The following is a 24,560-nucleotide window of genomic DNA, read 5'->3' on the forward strand; positions in this document are numbered from 1 at the left end:
GAAGTGTAGTTTGATTTATGGCGTCAAATGCTTTTCTACAATCTATGAATATAGCAGCTGCATGCTTTCCTCGATCCAATGCATTATTTATTATTTCCACTGCTTCCATTAATTCGAATGATGTCGAACTCTTTGCTCTAAATCCATATTGACTGTAGTTCAGTAATTCATATTTATTCAGGAAGTTTTCTAGTCTTTTGTTAAAAAGGTTTTCTAGTATTTTTGAGAATTGTGGGAGGAGTTACACTGGCCGGTAGTTTGTGTACTGATGTTTGTTCCCTTGCTTAAATATCGGTATTACTTTAGTTATTTTCCATTTCTGTGGGAATGAGCCAGTTTGGAACAATAAATTACAAATACAAGTTAGTGGCTTTAAAATGCAATCAGTACCTCTTTATTAATACCATATCAATACCATCAACCAGTAGACAGTTTGTTTTTACATGTCATGACAACAGATTTCACCTCCAGCTCGTCCACGGCTGAGAGGAAGATTGAATGAGGATGAATCCTTATCAATGATCCACTCACAGCGTCTTTTACATGATCTGGAATATTTGCTGCCAACTCTGGTCCAACGTTAATAAAAAAGTTCTTCATTCCATTTACTACTTCCTTCATGTCATAATTATCACCACAGTTGTCAATAAAATATTCTGGATATGTCATTTTCTTTGTCCCACTTCATCTTAGTTTATTCAGTATTTCCCAGATGCCCATTTTAATCCCTTTGGGATCATTTTTCATCTCGATCGGACCATCAGTTTCACCGTGTTCTGCACATGGAACAATTCTTCATAAAGTCTCTTGACAAATTTTAAAGTTCAGTTTTTTTACGTTCAGGCCTGAAATGAAGCTGATTTTAGTGGCGAAGAATAAAAATCACAAGTTTTACTATTTATCTAGAAAATGAACCTCTGACATTACAGAATGAATAATTATTTACGACAGCTGTTATATTAAATTATGTTGGCTTATAGTGAGTTTATGGGACATTTTTGTCCTAAAAAAGTATAGACAACAACAAAGAGGACATTAAGTAATCAGATTACCAGTTTTCTTTGGAAGTGGACGTCTTTGTCCATAAAGACTTTAGACGGTAGTAAATTAAACTTGAGGGTTAATGGTAAGAATTTACTTTGGAAATAAAGACAACTACACTGGAAAGTATGGAAATCTTCTTTTGGGGGGGCAGGTGTACCATAAACACCCAAATGGCTGCCTATAAATATATAATACACACAATATGCTTCTATAATAATAATATCCCGGGTTTGTTTTTAAGGCCCGTCTTCTCCGTATGGTGTAAAAATCATTGTTTATATTTCTTTGTAAATAAGTTGTTGTTTGGAAGTTCATCTGCTGAACGTCCCTGTGTGCTGTAAACCCGAGGCAGCAGATATGATGAATATTGATCACAGTAACAGCGGCTGCATCACCTCCCACCCGCACACATGGCCGACAGAAAGCAGCTCGTGGCCTGAGTGGAGGAACTGACCCCCCACGCTGTCCGGTGCATCCTGCTGCAGCCAGGCGGGAAGCGTCCTCATCGCTGCGTCACTCAGCTCCGTCCTCTGGTTGAAAATGTTTTCTCTTCTGTTTCAGATAAAATCGAAGAGGCACAGAAAGAGCTGAAAGAACCGAAAGATTCGCAGAAAGGTGAGGCAGCCTTTACTCTTTTAGTCTCACATCTCAACATCTGGTTCGCTAAAAAAAAAAAAAGGTTTTTGGTGATCTGGTCCGGCTCGTTTCCGTGGAGCTGAAACTGGAGGCAGAAGCAGCTGCTGAGGAACATCTGGATGTTTTACTGGATTTTAGAGGCTCCGTTCTGTCTGAAGATGCTTTATTATTCTTTTAGTTAAAAAAGAAAACTGGACAGAGCTGGGAAGTTTTTATTATCTTTAGTTTACTGGGACGGCGCAAGTTAATGAACATCAAAACCTGCCGAATTATTGATAAAATGGTTCTCTGCATGAAGTCCTGAGGCGGGAAGAACATGTCATAAAAACCAAAAACCATTTCAGATAAAACGAAGACATAAATGAAAAAATAAATATAACAGAATTTAAAAAGATTGATGATCACAGACCCCACCATCCTGTAATTCTAGTTTGAGATGAAGCTTAAAAACAAAGGAGGTACTACGAGTTTCCCCCCTCACGGTGATCCCGGTAGCACGAGGTTCCACCCCACTGTGGTCCCGGTAGCACGAGGTTCCCCCCTCACAGTGGTCCCGGTAGCACGAGGTTTCACCCCACTGTGGTCCCGGTAGCACGAGGTTCCCCCCTCACAGTGGTCCCGGTAGCACGAGGTTCCACCCCACAATGGTCCCGGTAGCACGAAGTTCCCCCTCACAGTGGTCCCGGTAGCATGAGGTTCCACCCCATGATGGTCCCGGTAGCACGAAGTTCCTCCTCACAGTGGTCCCGGTAGCATGAGGTTCCACCCCACGATGGTCCCGGTAGCACGAAGTTCCTCCTCACAGTGGTCCCGGTAGCACGAGGTTCCCCCTCCCGGTGGTGCCAGTAGCACAAGGTTCCAGCCAACGATGATCCCGGTAGCACGAAGTTCCCCCTCACGGTGGTCCCGGTAGCACGAGGTTCCCCCCTCACAGTGGTCCCGGTAGCACGAGATTCCCCCTCACGGTGGTCCCGGTAGCACGAGGTTCCCCCTCACGGTGGTCCCGGTAGCACGAGGTTCCACCCCACGATGGTCCCGGTAGCACAAGGTTCCACCTCACGGTGGTCCCGGTAGCACGAGGTTCCACCCCACGATGGTCCCGGTAGCACAAGGTTCCACCCCACGATGGTCCCGGTAGCACGAGGTTCCCCCTCACGGTGGTCCCAGTAGCACGAGGTTCCACCCCACGATGGTCCCGGTAGCACAAGGTTCCACCCCACGATGGTCCCGGTAGCACGAGGTTCCCCCTCACGGTGGTCCCAGTAGCACGAGGTTCCACCCCACGATGGTCCCGGTAGCACAAGGTTCCACCCCACGATGGTCCCGGTAGCACGAAGTTCCCCCTCACGGTGGTCCCGGTAGCACGAGGTTCCCCCTCACGGTGATCCCGGTAGCACGAGGTTCCACCCCACGATGGTCCCGGTAGCACGAAGTTCCCCCTCACGATGGTCCCGGTAGCACGAGGTTCCCCCTCACAGTGGTCCCGGTAGCCCAGTCGGGTCTCTGTTTAAAAAATAAAATCAACAGATCAAAATGTGAGATGAATAAAATTCTGGAAACTATGAATTTTTTGTCTCAGGATATAAAATAATGAAATTCGAGCTTTTTAAAGAACTTTTTTTAAGACGAGTTCTCCCTGGAGATGACCAGCTAGTGATGCAATATTTGATGTGGGGAAAAGCAAAAATTATTATTATTATTATTTTTTTTTTTTCGTTAGAAGTTCTGTAAATGGAATAATTTTAGTATTTCAATGACTTTTAAAGGATGACGGAGAATCCAACCCCAGGATAATTAAAGTTCCTTCCCTCAGAAGAACGACTTCGTGAACATCATAAACGGGTTTTTAAGACAGGTGATTAGAAAGCCGAGGGTGGGCCTGTTAACGGGTTTTTGTGTAAAAGCTGAACCTGCAGACCAGAGTTCAGCTGAAGGTTTAAGCGTCATTAGAAAGAGAATCGGCCTGAACCAATCAGCTGTTTCCTCAGCTGATTGCTGATGGAAAACTAGAGGCTTTTAGTAAAAGTTTAGCTTATTTACAGTGTGTGTGTGGAAGAGATGAAGTCATGTGAGCCGCATGTCATCATGCCAGCCGGCCTCGAAGGAACCCTGACCTCATCCTGGGAAATACCAACACGAGCCAGGAAACTGTGGCAGGGCTCTGCGGGTCTTATGTAACCGGGCCTGGAACCACGAGGCTGCTGAGCGCTGCCACCAGGTCACAGCTTGGTTTTCTGATCGGCTGGTTGGCATTTGGGGAAAATGAGGAGGAAGAGCTGAGTGTGTGTTTATGTAATGATGAGTGGGCCTTGTGTGTTAGTCAGACCCCGTTAGTCCGCTGTTTAAAAACCACAGAAGAAGTTGATGAAGTGATTTCGGTGTTATGTAACAGCAGCTCCGAACACCCACAGATGTTTCTGTCAATGAAAATCATTGTTCATCTGACAGCTTTTAGGTTAGAATTAAAATAATGTTCCAGGTTTTTAACGTCATGAAGAACAAAGACGGTTTAATAATTCTTTTTTCTGCATTTACTGAAGTCATTTATTTTTATGTTTTATGTAAAATCTGGTGCATCTTTAATGCTTTTATGTTTTGTGTTGCTAAATGAATTTAAATAAATAAAATTAAAACTAAAAATTAAAATGAAATAAATATAAAATAAAACCAAATTAAAAGTACTTTTATAAATAAAATTGATGTATAAAAATGTTTACATAATTATTACTTTCGAGACCGAAATGGATCTTTCGAAGCTGATGCCGATTGCAATATTTGGCAGAAAAAAAATCTGATAAGTGAATAATCAGCCAATTAATTAAAAAATATATATATATATTATAAAATAACTTTAATAACTTTAATGTAATTTATTTTATATTATATATAATCATCCTGCAGCTTTGCTTTTTCCATGTTGATCTTTTTCATGTTTGTCGACAGATGTGACCCACAAATGGCTACGTTAACTCTGTTATATTCATTTAGAAAATATTCCACTGATTCTCACTGCCGGTCACACCAGGATCATCTCAGCACTGATAGGCTGTCACGTTGTAATTCTTCACTAAAGTTAAAGGATTTTTGGTTTGAATTCATTCTCATCAGCTGATCAGAAAACAGGTCTACTGGCAAACATCTACACATTTAAAATCTTGATACCCATAAATTAGACTTGTGTATTTGTGTTTCTGTCTACAGAGAGCGGTCGCAGAGCTGCAGACATCAAAGGCCTGAAGAGGAAAAAGGTTGTTGCAGAGAATCAGCTGAAAAAAATTCCCAAATCTCCGGTGAAGAAGCCCCTGCAGTCGAAATCATGTGATGCTGTTCACGAATCATCATCCAAAGAAACAACACCTTCCCGCTCCTCCTCCTCCAACAGTCCCTCCCACAATCCTTCAGCGTCCCCCAGCAGGAAAACAGAGTTCCAGTATGTCCAGCCAGTTGCAGAGTCCCCAGACCAGGGGCCACGTTCCTCTGAAGCTGAGAGGGTGAAGCCGGAGGAAACAGCTTCTCCATCGCCCAAGCAATCAGAAAGTGAGGACAGTTTACAGACCGCTGCTGAAGACTCTCGGCCTAAAGACAGCAATACCCGCGAGCGAAGCCTGGAGGGAGGTTCTTACAGCAGCAGTGCTCCCCTCGATGTCCTGCTGAGAGCCATGGAGCCCGACTTCAGCACGCTGGCTGAGAGGAAGAACTCAGTTCAGGCCATTAGTAAACCCAGCGGGGAGGTCACAGCACTGCCAGCTGTCACTGTGGGTCTGCAGACCCAACCGCCGCACATGCAGACCTATTACATCGACAAACAAGGTAACTTCATTGGGATTGCAGCAGCGCTGCAGGGGGGCGCGCGGACGTCCACACCGGGAACATCGCCGCATTTTATGTCTGTTGCTTCTAATCCAGAAAAGTCTAGTTTGCACATGAACTTTAACCCCGGACCACCGGCTATAACTCACGCTCCGGCTCCATCGGACTCCAACACTCTGCCACAAAGCCAACCGCCAGTGGTGCACACATGCCATTCCCTCTCTGCCAGTGTTCCCAGTGCCATTCAGGTCCCAATGACGCCTGGCAGCAGCCATGTGCCAATGACCAATATCATGAACTTTGGTGCTGAGCAGGTATCCAAGGAGCAAAAGCCCAAGAAGCTGGGAAAGTATGTGTGTGAATACTGCAAACGGGCCTGTGCTAAACCCAGTGTGCTGCTGAAACATATCCGGTCCCACACTGGAGAAAGACCGTATCCCTGCATCACCTGCGGATTCTCCTTCAAAACCAAGAGCAACTTGTATAAGCACAAGAAGTCCCACGCTCACGCCATAAAGCTGGGGCTCATTGCACGCTCTGAGTCCGGAGGAGGGTCTCTGTCTCAAGAATCAGACAAAGCCACGGGGACACACTCGGAGGCCGAGGAGAGCGGGGACAGCGATGAAGAGGGTAGCGCTGCAGACCTGGACCCTGACTCCTTGCAGAGCTGCATGGCAGCTTCAACTGAAAACAGTTTACAGAGCGCAGGTACGACCTCGGCGGAGGGAGACTCACTGGTGAAATCGTCCCCAGGTCAGAGGGCCCATGAGCCAAAAGTCACAGCAGCGCTTCCAAAAGTCGTTGTGTATCCAGTTAACGTGTCTCCACTGAGGGCTGACAGTCCACGGGTTACAGGTGCAGCACCTGAGCAAGCCGCTGCACAGCGACAACGGGAGTTCCAGACCGCCAACCTGAGATCAAGTATCACAGTCCTGTCGTCTCTGAGGGAGGTGGACGGTACGAATCCCTCGCTGGACACCGTAAGCGAGGATGAAGACCAGCAGTGTAAGCCCCCTCTGCTGAGTGGGCATGCTCAGCTTCAGCGGCAGCAAGCGACGGACTTCTCTCAGCAGCAGCAGCCCAAGTGTCTGCTCAGCCCCCGGAGTTTGGGAAGCACAGACTCTGGATACTTCTCCCGCTCTGAGAGTGCAGATCAGGCCATGAGCCCTCCCAGTCCCTTTGTAAAGATAACTCCACCAGGAGACACAGACATCACAAAGACTCCTCTTCCCAGTGTCCCTCATGTGGTTGCCACAGTGATGCATGTAGCAGCTGAGCATAGACCACGGCCCACAGAGAGACCGATGCGGCCGCCGTTAGAGGCCAGTGCACGCTCTCTGGAAGAGCGCATCTCCAAGTTGATCTCTGATAACGAGGCTGTAGTGGACAACAAGCAGCTGGACAGCGTGAAGCCTCGGAGGACCTCCCTCTCCAGGAGAGGCAGCATAGATTCCCCTAAGTCGTACATATTTAAAGACTCGTTTCAGTTTGATCTGAAACCTCCAGGAAGGAGGTCCAGTTCCAGCTCGGACATTCCCAAATCTCCATTCACCCCCACAGACAAGTCCAAGCCAGTGTTTCTCCTCTCCGTTCCCACTCAGTACCCCCCAATGGACTGTCTGCCTATTACAAGGAGCAACTCGATGCCGACGACACCCGGACACTCTGCTCTTCCCCTTAACGTCCCCCCCGTCCCCCACCCACTGAGAGTCTGTCAATCATTTGATGACAAAATCAGCTTGCTTAATGACGATGTGTTCTCCTCCGCCCCACCAACCCCAAATGTTGCCATCCATTCTCGTACTCTGGTCAGACAGAAAGCAGTGGAGGACTTTTCCACCAATGAAGGGCACGGGCTCCCGACCGTTCGCTCCATGGATGAGGGCTACCACGGGCCGAGCAGCTCCACAGAGCTGGTGCAGAGGAGCAGATCGTTTGAACACGGTCCAGACAGAACCAGGAAGCCCCAGCAGAACAAAGGCACCATGTACGAATGTGAAACGTGTCGGAATCGGTACAGAAAGTTGGAGAATTTTGAAACTCACAAGAAATTCTACTGCTCTGAGCTTCATGGCCCGAAGAACAAACATGTGGCTGTGAAAGAAGCTGAGCAGGATGTTTTTTACATCAGCATCCAGCAGCCCGTTATTGAGAGATCGAGTGGGTCAGGGATCTCGGATCAGCAGACATCAATCAGGAAGAGGAGGAAAATGAAAAGTGTTGGCGATGAGGACGACCAGTCTCCGACTGACACCATTCCTCCATGTTCAGTTAACTTTGCGTCCCAGATAGCTCCAACACACGGAACCTTTCCTCAGCATGGTCTGATAGACATCCAGCCCAAAAACAACCAGTCAACGCTACCTCAGGTCCAGCTTGTAGCACGAGGGATGAACACGGTGGATTCCAGACTGTCCCCGATACGAGAGACTCAGATCAGCAGCTCCAACAAGGCTGAGCTGCAAAGGCAGGGCAGCGGCACCTCAGTCATCAGACACACCAACTCTCTGAGCAGACCAAACTCGTTCGAGGCGGAGTCTGTGGACAGGATCTCTCCTGCTGACGGTATGGAGAAGGATTCTCCAAACAAACCCAACACAGACAGGCCAGCAGGTGTCACAGCCGACACCTACCATGAAAAAATGTCCAAACCCACTGCTGTTGAGTACGGAAAACAAAGGAAGGAGCAGGGTAGCGATGGCGCCGTCAGTGCCAACTCCACGCCCGTCCATCAGTCTCGCCTTGTCCGTCAAAGTAACATCCAGGTTCCTGAGATTCTGGTCACAGAGGACTCAGACAGGGAGCACGAAGCACAGCCCACTGAGCCGGCGGACAAGCCTGCAGATCAGTTCAGCTGGCCTCAGAGAAGCGAAAGTCTTTCAAAGTTACCTGCAGAAAAACTCCCCCCGAAGAAGAAGAGAATTCGCCTAGCTCAGATGGAGCATTCTTCAGGCGAGTCCAGCTTCGAGTCCAGCCTGTCCCGCAGCCTCAGCAGGGACAGCAGCCTCTCGCGTTGTTCCAGCATCTCTGCCTCTTTTGACAGGGAAGAACTGTCTCGATCAGAGAGCCCATCCAGAGCAGAGGGTCCCAGTAAAATCCAAGAGCCTCAGGGTTTGTCCACTGCCTTCAACACCCTCGGCGTGCCTGGAATGATGAGACGAGCCGCATCTGAGCAGATCAGCTGTACTCAGCCCTCTGTGGAGATTTCATGTGACTATCGTAGCAAATCCTTTGACTGTGGTAGCGTGTCTCCGAGTAGATCTTTGTCACCTGTTGGTCAGCCAAAGACTGGACAACTGCCCCAAGCTGCCCAGGTGCCACTAATTGAGCGAAGACGTGGGCCGTTAGTGCGGCAGATGTCTTTAAAGATCGGCCCGGAAAGCCAGCAGCCTGTTCGAAAACCTTTAGACAAATCTCTCATCACAAATATCAGCTCCTTCACCAAGAGTCGATCCCAGCAGATTCACATTGCCAGCAGACATCCCGTGGCTCAGCCGTTTGTCCTCCATGCAGCAGCGACGCCGCTGCAACACGATGAGCAGATGGTGCAGAGCATTAACCTGGGCAGCCCCACTCAGCAGCCTCAGATCCACGGCCTTCCTCACCCCTGGCATCAAACTTCAAGGGTTCAGATTTGCCAAAAGATTCAACAGCCGCTTAGCCAGATCTCGGTTTGTCGTGAGAATGTCCACAACAGATCAAGTCCCTCTGAGGAAAAGAAATGCTTTGTGCCCAAATACCAACTACAGTGTCCCGCTCTGAGAGCCAGACAAACGTTTTCCTTCTCCAGCACGCAGGCAGCTCAGATAGCTTTGCCAATATTAACAATTCCCATCGCCAATCCTGTTCTGAGCATCTCCAAACCATCTGATGGAATCCAGAATGTCTATGTTGCCAGTCAGCAGACCTCTGACATTAAGACACAGACCGTTGTTTTGTCAGGCGAACTGCTAAAGGACCCATTTGATCAGAACCAATCGGGTGTCGTTCCACTGCCACAGATCCTGATCACCCATGAGCAAATGCACCCTGCATCCTCTCTGTCCAGTAAAACAGCTTCGGCTCACAGCGTGGAGGCCGACGTCAAGAAAGACCGGAGTGTAGATCAGCCTCCATCTCTGGGCTCCCTACAGAAACTGGCCTCGGTGACACTGTATCCTCAGCAGGAGCCCACCGCTTCCAGTAAACGCATGTTGTCCCCCGCCAACAGTCTGGACATCTACATGGAAAAACACCAGAAAAGGGCCAAAGACGAGCATGGTGTGGCCTGCCTGACTGACGGCAGGTCAGTCAGTTACCTCAACTCAAAGATGTCCGAGGTGACGCGGCAGCGAAAGCTGATGCTGGTCAGGCAGGTCTGCACAACAGAGCCAGTGGACAGTCCCATCGAGACCGAGGCACCGCCTCTGCCGGACGTCAAACCAGACGAGGACAAGGACTCAGATGATATCAAACCCATGTCACCTGATGCTGCAGGGCTGGAAAAACAAAATCCTGAGGAGGCAGGTCTGGTTCTAAACACTCCACCGGGGAGTCAGGTGGCCTCTCTGCAGGCTAACGCCACCCTGAAACCTCAAGAGAAAGCTGAGGAGCAGAGATGGACTCCGGCCAAATCGCTGATACGACCGTCCAGTTTCCATGCCGCCCAGGTAAAACTGACCACATCTGTGTCTGTGGTGAACACCAAGGACACCCACCGCCTGTCCTTCCCCAGCCTCAAGACCGCCACCACCTTCACCTGGTGTTTCCTGATGAAAAGGAAGCCGCTTCACGTCCAACAGACGGACCTGAAGACGTCAGCATATACCGTCTGGACAGTCTGCTCCAACAACCCTAACCCGCTTGGGCTGCCCACCAAGGTGGTCATGTCTCTGTTCGACTCCAAGCAGAGCTCCAAGAAGATCCACTACACATCAGCCATCAGAACTGACGGGAAGTCGGACATCTTGTCCTACTCAGGCAAACTGAAGGACGTCATGCCCAGGGTGAGTTTTTAACCCTTATCAAACCAGATCAGTGAGCTTGTTTACATGACAGGATCAGGTTATTGTAATAATCAGATCTGACGCGTCTACATGCACTTCTGAAATGTGAAATTTTAAAAAGCCTTTTGCCAGTCAGTCAAATTTCTTTCGGAGTACGTATGTAGTGATGTAGCTTCCCGTTATTTCCTAAACATCCGGTCTTTGTTGAGCACAGTGACACCTGCAGCCTTAGGGTTAGCTGTGCTAATGTGGAAGCTAACAGGCTGTTAGACATTTAAGTGTGTAGTCTAACACGATTTCTTTTGTGTTCTGTCTTTTTAATGGAAGCAACACAATTTTTTGGACATGAGCAGATGTAAAAAATAAATCAGATACAAGGGTCTAAATGCATGAAAACATTGGAGTAGGGGGAGAAATCTTGGTGTGTTGTTCTGATTTCTCATAATCCGATTACGATGACCACTTAATAATCTGATAACACCAGAAATTAGATAATAATGAATTTTTTAATGTTCATGTAAACAGAGTGAATGAATCTATAAATATGTCCTCTCCCTGTAGGTGCCAGTGACACACAAGTCTGGATCTGCTGAAACCAGAAGTAAAGTACAACCAGAACCTCAGACCAGCAATGATTCAGACACTCTGCCATCAATAGAGCCGCGACGGGTCAAAATATTCGATGGCGGGTAAGATTTAGAAGAGTTAATTTGACTTTTGACCAGTTAACATTAGTTTGATCATGTGACCCTGCAAACCAACAGATACAAGTCTAACGAGGAGTATGTGTACGTACGCGGCCGTGGACGAGGGAAATACATCTGTGAGGAATGTGGGATTCGCTGTAAGAAACCCAGCATGCTGCGCAAACACATCCGAACCCACTCGGACGTGCGGCCGTACCACTGTGTCCACTGCAACTTCTCCTTCAAGACCAAAGGTCAGAATCTGTGAAATGTGTCTTAATTTTAATAATTAATGCGTGGGTGGTGGCTGAACCAAGCTGCCAAATTTACAAGAGAAATTCAGCTAAAAAAAAACTGCACGTAAAACTCCAAACTGTCCAATCAGAGGACGGATGGTATGTCAGCTTCTAGACCAGGGGTAGCCAACGTCGGTCCTCGAGGGCACCAATCCGGCAGGTTTTCCAGATTTCCCTGCTCCAGCACACCTGACTCAAATTAAATGGATCCAACAGCCTATAAGGATCTTCACAATGACTCGTTAGTTTAAGTCAGGTGTGTTGGAGCACGGAAATCTGGAAAACCTGCTGGATTGGTGCCCTCGAGGACAAACGTTGGCTACCCCTGTTCTAGACGTTTTATCGGACTGTTGAGAAACCAGACATTTCCCCGGAAAGCTGCTTGTATCTTTTGGGTTTTACCCGACTGGTGCATCATCTTCGGTTGTTTCCAGTCATGCAGCTTTTAAAGGCTCATATCAAACAAACCAAAAATAACTGATGATATTCAGGATGCAAGACGTCTGAATATTTCTACGGTTTAGATGTCAGTTCAGCTCTAGAAACCTAAAAAACAAATCTATGTGACGTTATGGCTTCCAGTTGCAGCGCATCAGATTCAAAGCTCTGCTTCTGGCTTACAAAACAATAACCCAAACGGCTCCGGTCTACCTCCACTCCTTAATCCAGAGCTACACTCCCTCTCCACAGTTACGTTCTGCCAGTGAAAGACGCCTAGTGCTCCCACCACAAGGTGGAGCCACATCAGTAGCTAGACTCTTCTCCTCTGTTGTTCCCCGGTGGTGGAACCATCTACCAACCTCCGTCCGATCCGCAGAGTCCTTATCCACTTTTAAAAGCAAGCTAAAGACTCAGTTGTTTAAGGAGCATTTCCACACTTAGCTTAACTCTTCTACTCAGAATGAGGTAGAAAGATTTGTCCAGCACTTTGGCTCCACCAGGTACTGAAGAAGCTGCTGCATTTATGCCCAAGATAATGTTGTGATGAAATTGTGATGTTTGTATTTAAACAAATTTAAACTATTGTAGGGAGGGGAAGGGAAAAATGCTCTACATGACAGCACCTGGGTCCAACTGGACTCCCAGCAGTCTGACTACAACTTCAGGATGACGTCCCTCCTGGCTGATTTCTGGCTTGTGTTCTTTCTCTCAGATGTAAGTCGCTTTGGAGGAAACGTCTGCTAAACGACTGTAGAATAGAATAAAAATCTTTCTACATTATCCAGGAAAGATTTAATCTTTAAATCTGAGAAATGCCCATCAGTTGAGTTCCTGATATCTGGAACCATCTGCTGTAAATCTGGGTCAGAGTTAATCTGATTGTTGGATCTTTTTCCTGCTCAACCTGCAGCTTCAGACTCTGGAATTCTGTCTCTCTAAGCTGAAACTCTTCCTGACCGGAATGCTGCCTCTTCCCGGCTGGGAAATTAAAGACGTTGCTCCTCCGTCTCTAAGACGGTATGATTCACCGCTCTCTATCGAACTCGCCTTCCCACGCCTCACTGCAGAGCGGTGCTCGGTGTCAGCAGCCCACGTTAATTTAAAAATGTCTCCATCACTTACTCACCCTTTCCGTGCAGCGTTCCCGACCAGCGCTCGCTCTTATGTAAAGTCCTTCTGTTCCAGCTCTGCCCACCTCACTGCTTCTCTGTTTGCAGGAAACCTGACCAAGCACATGAAATCCAAGGCCCATAGGAAGAAGTGCATGGAGATGGGGGTTCCTGAGGGGGTCATCGAGGACCAGGATGCAGAGGACTCTGGTACGATGCCTTCCTTGCAGGGGAACACAGTGGAAAATCACAGCTTTGTTAACTTATCTGTTACTCTCCGAACCTTTTTTCCAGAATTTTTCATGTTGCCGGAGTGAGATGCTCTGTTGCTATGTGGATCAATCACTTTCCTTCGGTCTAATTAGAAATTCTAAAAGCAGCCTCTGCCTTGGATAACTGGGAGCTTGTGTGGGCGCCAGGCGCAGCGTTTACAGAGGAAATTGCTGCATCTAATTTTAGAAAGAGAGAGAAGCTGTCTAAAAACGCTCTGTGGTCCGAGTTTGTTTTTCCTCCTACGCCTGCGACGGAGCTGAGGGGTGGACAGGCGAGGGGGCAGAGTTCTGTAGCACAGAACATCTCAAACGCCGTGTGTTTCCACTTTAGGAATGATTTAACCCTTAAACCTCCAGCAGGTCTCCCTGAGGTCCATCTCTTCCACCACCAGGAGCGGTGGTGTGTATCTCTGTGGGGTAATGTGATGGATAGCTACCCTTTAGCTGGTCTACAGAAGTTTTCCACAGTCCACAAAAATCCACAATGATCCATGATAACAGCATTATTTATCACATTTTATCATAAAAAACATCACCATCACTACTATGTTGCTAAGAGACCTCTATTTAGACCTGGACATGATGATGAAGCCACTTCCTGTCAGACTTTCCACCAATCAGAGATCTGTGTGTTATTTCTACAAAGTTCTGTTAGTAATAAATTCTGCTTTCTTCTTCTGGTCGACCTTTAAGCTGCTAAATCTATTCATACATTCATTTTACATCATTTTGGCCTCAGAATCTGACAGCTGAGAAACATCATGTCTGATGCAGGCTGGTTTATTCTGGGATTAAACTTCTACAATAAAAAAAAAGTCAAACTAATTTTGGGTCCTAAGTGTTCATGTTGTTCTGGTTTCTGTTCTAATCAGGAGACCGGAGTCACGTGAGCAGCGCTGACCGTGCGGATTCAGATGGAGACGACTCTGATGGCCCTGATGATGAGGAGAACGATGAGGAGGAAGAGGAGGACAGCCAGGCGGAGTCGGGTCTGTCCACCAACCCGTCGGTGTCCGCCAGCCCACAGCACATCCCCTCCAGAGACACTGAGGTTCCTCCGAGCGCGCTCCTCGCTCAGATGTCCATCAGCTCCGTGTCCCTCCCTGTCCCCCACCCCTCAGACTCTGACCTCATGATGAGCCCCGTGTCCCTCAGCAAGCAGGTGTCAGGGTCCTGCTGCAGTCCGGCCCCCCTCCCTGCTTCCCCTCCACCCGCCACCTCCGACTCCTACACCTCCGACCCGGAGTCGGTCCACATGATGAGCCCTGTGTCGCCCTGCAGGCAGATGTCCATCGACTACCCCGACTTTGATGTTCCCTTTAGCCCCCCAGTTCCAGGCCAAAGCTCCAAGCTGGGCCAGGTGAGACCCTCCTTCTCTCTGTCCACTTCCTTTCTGTCCTTTCCGTCCCCCCCTCCCTTTGAGTCCTGCATGGCAGCACGTCAACCAAGCTGCTGAAAGTCTTGAGAGTGAGTAAATCAAATAAACTTTATTTAAAGAAAGAAACGCAAGTGAGATTATACTAAAATGTGAGAAAGAAGCCGAGGTGACATTACTTAATGATGACAAGAGAAATAGCCGGAAATCCAGATTCTTGGCTTTAAAAAAGTATTTGATATTATCATCTACAAATGAAATGAAAAGCTATCAGCTCCCCCTCTTTGCCCATTTTTGGATTTTCCGGAAATGACAAAATGCGATGGGAACCGTCCAATGAGCTTCATTTAAGCTCTTCAGAAACCTACGGAGGCTCCGCCCATTCCTATGCCCAGCCGCATAGGCTTCACATCTTACCGATGGAGGGTGACGCTTGGAGGAAACATGACCATACGTGTGTGGTGACATCACTTCCTGTTGTTGAACGTGACGGTGCCTGTTAGCATTAGTTGCTAATGTGAGCGGTAATATGCTGCAAAAAACTATAGATGGATGTAATCTACACTGGTGAATGAAAACATCTGAATGTGACATCATCTCAGCAAGAGAAGCTGATTGGACGGAGGCGACACACAACAAACCAGATTTGTGTATATATGCTAAAATCTCGCAGAGTCTCGGTAAGTCACGCAAGAGTAGGGTCACGTTACCGGAAACGACGTATAAAAAAAAATTAATCGATATTGGATTTATTTGATTTGAATTGATTAAAATCCTAGGCCTAGTTACCTGTATAAAAACAGTCCTTCAGGCCACAAACAGACGTGCTGATGCCGACGGCTGCTGCACTAGAAGACATGGAGTTGTCTTTTGATGGTGGAAGGTAATGAAAGGACCTTGGAAAATATGGATGCTGAACAATTTGTCGCCAAATAGAACAACATGTCGGCTATTTCGAACCATGTTGGTTGGTAGAGAGATGAGACACTACAGGTAGTTGTGTCAAACACCAGGGGACACATGTTTAATCTCCACTGCCACCTACAGGACAACCACAGCTATAAACTAATCTAGACGATGTTTTATGTGTTGCGGCGCAGACTTTATTGTGATTCCTTAATACTTCGTATCTGCCGACGAGGACAGCGCTGTGGATATTTGGACTGATGACATTAGACGGTGATACGACGTTACTGATGAGGGCATCTTATCATTGGTCCATTATGTAAACTCTGCTTCATCTGACAAACTGCTTTTAACAATCCACACTGGAATATAAAACGGATCTCCTTTATAATTAAAAGCTGGTGAAGAACGTGTCAAAAGGCTGTTAATTTACTATTTTATCTGTAGTCTTTAGGCTGAAGTACATCATAGTACATGATCTGTTTGTGCTGTTGACCAAATTAATTAATTGCAGTAAAAGTATAAAAACGTGAATAAATAAAAACATGAAAATAAACATATGGACGGTAAATCAGAATGGAAAGGATGTCTTCAGGTCTCCCAGACAGAAACCACAACCAGAACTAAGATGTTTTCTCTATCCACAGGTTCCCGGGCCCCCCCCTGCCGCCGGGCCCCCTTACGCCGGCCCCCGTGCCACTCCTGCTGCAGCACCTGGTGACTCGTCCACTCCGGTTGACCGCAGCACGCAGACGTGTCAGGTCCCTCCACAGCTGCCCCACCCAGCTGGACCAGAGGCCCACCTGTTCAGCCACCTGCCGCTGCACTCCCAGCAGCCAACCCGCTCGCCCTACAGCATGGTCCCGGTCGGAGGGATTCAGCTGGTCCCCGCTGGCCTGACTACTGGCTTGGCCACCTTCGTACCGATCCAGGCCGGTCCAGTCCAGCTCACCATCCCAGCTGTGGGGGTGATTCACAGAAATACAAGCCCACTGCCACCTCCCAACACCCCCTCTCAGCCGGAGAGCCTGCAGACCCAGCCGCTGCTGGTACAGGAACCCATCAGCAGCGTGGTACCGTGCTTCCCTCTGGGGCAGGTCACGGGCCTGGAGACCCTGAACCTGATGGGCCTGACCAATGCTGGCCTCACTCCCACCCAGCTGCTCCCCCAGCAGGGCCTCACCCTCAATGCCACTCTTGGCTTGCAGGTTCTGGCTGCCAGCCCGACCTCCCAGAGCAGCACTGGCCCACAGACTCACATGCCGGGCCTGCAGATTGTGAACATTGCCCTGCCCGCCATCATCCCAGCTCTCAGCCCTCTGTCCACCCTCAGTCCGCTGCCTGGCTCCTCAGAAAGTCCAGAGGGACCGCGGGGGCCCCTGGCTCAGACCGAACCCGCTGCCAGTTCTGTGCAGAGCTGTACACAGGCATCGCCCCCGGACCCGACCTGCACCAGCACCGCAGAACCCACACAGACTGTCGCAAAGGAAGACGGAGAGAAATCCCCGTCACAGAGTCCGCCGGATGGCCCCGACCCTCCAGCGTCGGACCCGATGACACCACGAGCACAGACCAGGATCAATGACTACAACGAGGCGTCCAGCGACGATGAAGACAGACTCGTCATCGCTACCTGAGACACTTCCTGTTGGTTCTAAAACACTTTAAAGCACAGACGCTGGTATAAAACGTGCAATCAGAATTCTGACCAATTTGTTTTCTTTTTACTTCTTCGTTGGTTCTGGACGATCTCACTTTTTTGTTCTTTTTTGTACATGTTGTAAAGACAATTGTGCCTTTATGGAATTTGTTGTAAATAATTCCTGACGACTTCAGTGGTTGTTTGTGTTTATATGAAAGAGATAAAAACATGCAGGAAATCAGTTTTTCTTTGGACGATGTGTCATTCGTTAATGTTTGGAACTATAAATGTTGTACTGGTAAATGTACATTTCTATGGATTACTCTGGGCAACGTCTCGGTGTACAGATGTTGTGTTCAACTATTTATTATAATCCATCTCGTGCCCGTTTTGATTCATGAGACCATAGCTATGTGCATTATGGTAGCTTTACATTGCTGTATTAATATTCTGAATTGTATCAGTAAACATTTGTTTATGAAGCTTTCAGCCGTCTGGATGGTCTTTTTGATCGAACAGAGTTTGATTAAACCACTTTCACAGATGACACTCCTTCACTGATAAATCTCAATCTTATGTCGTACATATTCGCTGTGTGTGTATATTTATGTATTCATTCATGCACATAGATACAAACATATACTCATATGTACATACACACAGTGGTCCCTTATTTATTGCGGTTTACATTCTGAAAACACCCAGCGATAAATGAAATCTGCGAAATGAGGAACTTATTAGTTTTTCTCAATTCAAATGCATTTTAAGGCCTAATTATTCCTCCTCTGAGTCTTTATAGACCTTTCCTAAAATATAATGAACATTTTCAACATTCTCACACACTTTATACACTCAAAAACCTACATATACACTGTGTGCAGAATTATTAGGCAAATGAGTATTTTGACCACATCATCCTCTTTATCAATCAATCAATCAATCAAAACTTTATTTATAAAGCGCCTTTCGTACAGGATTGTGGCTCAAAGCGCCTTACATTTAAAAACATTCCCGTCCAATCACCCTCACCCCCAACCCCCATACAGGCACACACACTCCTTCAGCCTAGAATAATTCAAAGTACATGATGCCAGGTGCAGATGGACAAATGAGGAAACCTCATCAGTAGGGGATCCATCTGCACCAAGGGTGGGACAGTATTCTGCCAAGTTTCTGCAACTGCAGGGACACAGGAGCACGGCGGCCCGGGGAGACCTGGCTGAGACACCAGCATGCATGCATGTTGTTCTACTCCAACTGGTACAGGCTTGAAAGCCTACTATCAGTTAAGCATATCAGGTGATGTGCATCTCTGTAATGAGAAGGGGTGTGGTCTAATGACATCAACACCCTATATCATGTGTGCATAATTATTAGGCAACTTCCATTCCTTTGGCAAAATGGGTCAGAAGAGAGATTTGACGGACTCTGAAAAGTCAAAAATAGTGAGCTGTCTTGCAGAGGGATGCAGCACTCTTAAAATTGCCAAGCTTTTGAGGCGTGATCATCGAACAATCAAGCGTTTCATTCAAAATAGTCAACAGGGTCGCAAGAAGCATGTTGAAAAAACAAGGCGCAAAATAACTGCCCATGAACTGAGGAAAATCAAGCGTGAAGCTGCCAAGATGCCATTGGCCACCAGTTTTGCCATATTTCAGAGCTGCAACATCACTGGAGTGCCAAGAAGCACAAGGTGTGCAATACTCAGGGACATGGCCAAGGTAAGGAAGGCTGAAAAACGACCACCACTGAACAAGACACACAAGATAAAACGTCAAGACTGGGCCAAGAAAGATCATAAGACTGATTTTTCTAAGGTTTTATGGACTGATGAAATGAGAGTGAGTCTTGATGGGCCAGTGTGTGATCAAAATGTTATTTTTTCTTTGTGAGCCTTTAGGTCACGACAGTCTGCTCTGATGAAGCATCTCAGCCTTTTTTCTGCTTTCCAGTTGGTGGATTTAATAATTAAATCCAAATTTAAATTAAATTTAAATTGACGGAGCAGTTCTTTTGCCCTACATACATACATACACACTCATATGTACATATATGCATAAATACATACATTCATACAGAAATTACATAAACACACATACAAACATACATATTCATACATACATGCACATACACAGACGCATACATATACACATCCACATATATACAAACATACATACACACATAAATACATACATTTTCATATATACATACATACAAATATAGATGCCCAAAATGTAATACTTCAATACATACATTCATATATACATGTTCATAGTTTACAGTGATGCTTATAATGATGTTTACAGGGATGACGTTTACAGTGATTAGGTTTATGGTGCATGCATGCATATGCTCACATTTGTGCAAGTGTACATACACACACATGGACTTAATCACCAAAGCTCATTATTCTAGTGTTATCTACAGAGTTTCTCTCTTTTCGTCAAAAGGTTCGATACAAAAGTCAAACCAGTACTTTTATATTAATGATGGTCTGTTGAGATAAATAACATGATTGTTTCATTTCGTCCGCAAATCATTTAGATGTAAGTTTACCGAAGTACATTTAATACACCAACAGCAATATTCACTACTAAAAACATGACGTGGTCAACAGCAAGTTCACCTGATGGGATTAAAATATCAGAAAATTAAAAAGTCTTCTCAGCTTAGACACTGTCCAACTTTAGGAGACTGTTCCCAAACTTTATCATGCAGCATCTGTGGAGAAATGTTTGGCTCAGCAGGACAAACCAAACATTTCATGCAGGAAAATAAGCCGTGTCATCACCATGGGAACAGAAACACATCCACACACACTCCATATGGGGTTTTAACTAAACCCTCAGACATCAACATTTTACCCAACAAGCATAAAATGCTGCAGCCACATTATTTACGTCCAGATTAACACTGATTACATCAAAAGTTCCCTCACCAGCATTTAACCTGGACTAAAGATGTTCTTCACTCTCACAGCCGTGCAGCTACTTGTGTGTTGGAGAGGGACAGATGTGGACAGTATATTAGGACAGTATATGAGGACAGGGACAGATGTGGACAGTATATTAGGACAGTATATGAGGACAGGGACAGATGTGGACAGTAGATGTGGATAGGGACAGATGTAGATAGGGACAGATGTGGACAGTATATGTGGATAGGGACAGATGTGGACAGTATATGTGGACAGACCAGATGTGGACAGTATATGTGGACAGGGACAGATGTGGATAGGGACAGATGTGGACAGTATATTAGGACAGTATATGAGGACAGGGACAGATGTGGACAGTAGATGTGGATAGGGACAGATGTGGACAGTATATGTGGACAGGGACAGATGTGGACAGTATATTAGGACAGTATATGTGGACAGGGACAGATGTGGACAGTAGATGTGGACAGGGACAGATGTGGACAGTATATTAGGACAGGATATGTGGACAGGGACAGATGTGGACAGTATATTAGGACAGTATATGAGGACAGGGACAGATGTGGACAGTATATTAGGACAGTATATGAGGACAGGGACAGATGTGGACAGTAGATGTGGATAGGGACAGATGTGGATAGGGACAGATGTGGACAGTAGATGTGGACAGGGACAGATGTGGACAGTATATTAGGACAAGGACAGATGTGGACAGTATATGTGGACAGGGACAGATGTGGACAGTATATGTGGACAGGGACAGATGTGGATAGTATATGTGGACAGGGATAGATGTGGACAGTATATGTGGACAGGGACAGATGTGGACAGTATATGTGGACAGGGACAGATGTGGATAGTATATGTGGACAGGGACAGATGTGGATAGGGACAGATGTGGACAGGGACAGATGTGGACAGTAGATGTGGACAGGGACAGATGTGGACAGTATATTAGGACAGTATATGTGGACAGGGACAGATGTGGACAGTAGATGTGGACAGGGACAGATGTGGACAGTAGATGTGGACAGGGACATATGTGGACAGTATATGTGGACAGGGACAGATTTGGACAGTAGATGTGGACAGGGACAGATGTGGACAGTATATTAGGACAGGATATGTGGACAGGGACAGATGTGGACAGGGACAGATGTGGACAGTATATTTGGACAGTATATGTGGACAGGGACAGATGTGGACAGTAGATGTGGACAGGGACAGATGTGGACAGTAGATGTGGACAGGGACAGATGTGGACAGTATATTAGGACAGTATATGAGGACAGGGACAGATGTGGACAGTAGATGTGGATAGGGACAGATGTGGACAGGGACAGATGTGGACAGTATATGTGGACAGGGACAGATGTGGATAGTATATGTGGACAGGGACAGATGTGGATAGGGACAGATGTGGACAGTATATTAGGACAGTATATGTGGACAGGGACAGATGTGGACAGGGACAGATGTGGACAGTAGATGTGGACAGGGACAGATGTGGACAGTATATTAGGACAGGATATGTGGACAGGGACAGATGTGGACAGTATATTAGGACAGTATATGAGGACAGGGACAGATGTGGACAGTATATTAGGACAGTATATGAGGACAGGGACAGATGTGGACAGTAGATGTGGATAGGGACAGATGTGGATAGGGACAGATGTGGACAGTATATGTGGACTGGGACAGATGTGGACAGTATATTAGGACAGTGACAGATGTGGACAGTATATGTGGACAGGGACAGATGTGGACAGTATATGTGGACAGGGACAGATGTGGATAGTATATGTGGACAGGGACAGATGTGGACAGTATATGTGGACAGGGACAGATGTGGATAGTATATGTGGACAGGGACAGATGTGGACAGTATATTAGGACAGTATATGTGGACAGGGACAGATGTGGACAGGGACAGATGTGGACAGTATATTAGGACAGGATATGTGGACAGGGACAGATGTGGACAGTATATTAGGACAGTATATGTGGACAGGGACAGATGTGGACAGTAGATGTGGACAGGGACAGATGTGGACAGTATATTAGGACAGTATATGTGGACAGGGACAGATGTGGACAGTAGATGTGGACAGGGACAGATGTGGACAATAGATGTGGACAGGGACAGATGTGGACAGTATATTAGGACAGTTTATGTGGACAGGGACAGATGTGGACAGTAGATGTGGACAGGGACAGATGTGGACAGTATATGTGGACAGGGACAGATGTGGACAGTAGATGTGGACAGGGACAGATGTGGACAGTATATTAAGACAGTATATGTGGACAGGGACAGATGTGGACAGTAGATGTGGACAGGGACAGATGTGGACAGTATATGTGGACAGGGACAGATGTGGACAGTATATTAGGAGAGGATATGTGGACAGGGACAGATGTGGACAGTATATTAGGACAGTATATGTGGACAGGGACAGATGTGGACAGTAGATGTGGACAGGGACAGATGTGGACAGTAGATGTGGACAGGGACAGATGTGGACAGTATATTAGGACAGTATATGTGGACAGGGACAGATGTGGACAGTAGATGTGGACAGGGACAGATGTGGACAGTATATTAGGACAGTATATGTGGACAGGGACAGATGTGGACAGTAGATGTGGCCAGGGACAGATGTGGACAGTATATTAGGACAGTATATGTGGACAGGGACAGATGTGGACAGTAGATGTGGACAGGGACAGATGTGGACAGTAGATGTGGACAGGGACAGATGTGGACAGTATATTAGGACAGTATATGTGTACAGGGACAGATGTGGACAGTAGATGTGGACAGGGACATATGTGGACAGTAGATGTGGACAGGGACAGATGTGGACAGTATATTAGGACAGGATATGTGGACAGGGACAGATGTGGACTGGGACAGATGTGGACAGTATATTTGGACAGTATATGTGGACAGGGACAGATGTGGACAGTAGATGTGGACAGGGACAGATGTGGACAGTATATTAGGACAGTATATGAGGACAGGGACAGATGTGGACAGTAGATGTGGATAGGGACAGATGTGGATAGGGACAGATGTGGACAGTATATGTGGACAGGGACAGATGTGGACAGTATATGTGGACAGGGACAGATGTGGATAGTATATGTGGACAGGGACAGATGTGGATAGGGACAGATGTGGACAGTATATTAGGACAGTATATGTGGACAGGGACAGATGTGGACAGGGACAGATGTGGACAGGGACAGATGTGGACAGTATATTAGGACAGGATATGTGGACAGGGACAGATGTGGACAGTATATTAGGACAGTATATGAGGACAGGGACAGATGTGGACAGTAGATGTGGATAGGGACAGATGTGGATAGGGACAGATGTGGACAGTATATGTGGACTGGGACAGATGTGGACAGTATATTAGGACAGTGACAGATGTGGACAGTATATGTGGACAGGGACAGATGTGGATAGTATATGTGGACAGGGACAGATGTGGACAGTATATGTGGACAGGGACAGATGTGGACAGTATATGTGGACAGGGACAGATGTGGACAGTATATTAGGACAGTATATGTGGACAGGGACAGATGTGGACAGTATATTAGGACAGGATATGTGGACAGGGACAGATGTGGACAGTATATTAGGACAGTATATGTGGACAGGGACAGATGTGGACAGTAGATGTGGACAGGGACAGATGTGGACAGTATATTAGGACAGTAGATGTGGACAGGGACAGATGTGGACAGTAGATGTGGACAGGGACAGATGTGGACAATAGATGTGGACAGGGACAGATGTGGACAGTATATTAGGACAGTTTATGTGGACAGGGACAGATGTGGACAGTAGATGTGGACAGGGACAGATGTGGACAGTAGATGTGGACAGGGACAGATGTGGACAGTATATTAGGACAGTTTATGTGGACAGGGACAGATGTGGACAGTATATGTGGACAGGGACAGATGTGGACAGTATATGTGGACAGGGACAGATGTGGATAGTATATGTGGACAGGGACAGATGTGGATAGGGACAGATGTGGACAGTATATTAGGACAGTATATGTGGACAGGGACAGATGTGGACAGGGACAGATGTGGACAGGGACAGATGTGGACAGTATATTAGGACAGGATATGTGGACAGGGACAGATGTGGACAGTATATTAGGACAGTATATGAGGACAGGGACAGATGTGGACAGTAGATGTGGATAGGGACAGATGTGGATAGGGACAGATGTGGACAGTATATGTGGACTGGGACAGATGTGGACAGTATATTAGGACAGTGACAGATGTGGACAGTATATGTGGACAGGGACAGATGTGGATAGTATATGTGGACAGGGACAGATGTGGACAGTATATGTGGACAGGGACAGATGTGGATAGTATA

The 24,560-nt window shown here is 46.8% G+C and overlaps 1 protein-coding gene across 4 annotated transcripts in view; it reads left to right on the plus strand.

The window, feature by feature from the left end:
- Window positions 1-17,691, plus strand: part of hivep1 (HIVEP zinc finger 1) — a 57,064-nt gene extending 39,373 nt beyond the window's left edge. For all 4 annotated transcript variants that reach the window (XM_042011933.1, XM_042011935.1, XM_042011934.1 and 1 more), the window contains exons 3-9: window positions 1,606-1,659; window positions 4,882-10,475; window positions 11,037-11,164; window positions 11,240-11,415; window positions 13,116-13,217; window positions 14,152-14,639; window positions 16,208-17,691. In XM_042011933.1, coding sequence (XP_041867867.1) covers window positions 1,606-1,659; window positions 4,882-10,475; window positions 11,037-11,164; window positions 11,240-11,415; window positions 13,116-13,217; window positions 14,152-14,639; window positions 16,208-17,197 — 7,532 coding nt within the window. In that variant the 3' untranslated portion in view covers window positions 17,198-17,691. The remainder of the gene's footprint in view (window positions 1-1,605; window positions 1,660-4,881; window positions 10,476-11,036; window positions 11,165-11,239; window positions 11,416-13,115; window positions 13,218-14,151; window positions 14,640-16,207) is intronic.
- The last annotated feature ends 6,869 nt before the right edge of the window (window positions 17,692-24,560 follow it).

The sequence above is a fragment of the Melanotaenia boesemani genome, chromosome 17 (genome assembly GCF_017639745.1).
Source record: "Melanotaenia boesemani isolate fMelBoe1 chromosome 17, fMelBoe1.pri, whole genome shotgun sequence".
NCBI lineage: Eukaryota > Metazoa > Chordata > Actinopteri > Atheriniformes > Melanotaeniidae > Melanotaenia > Melanotaenia boesemani.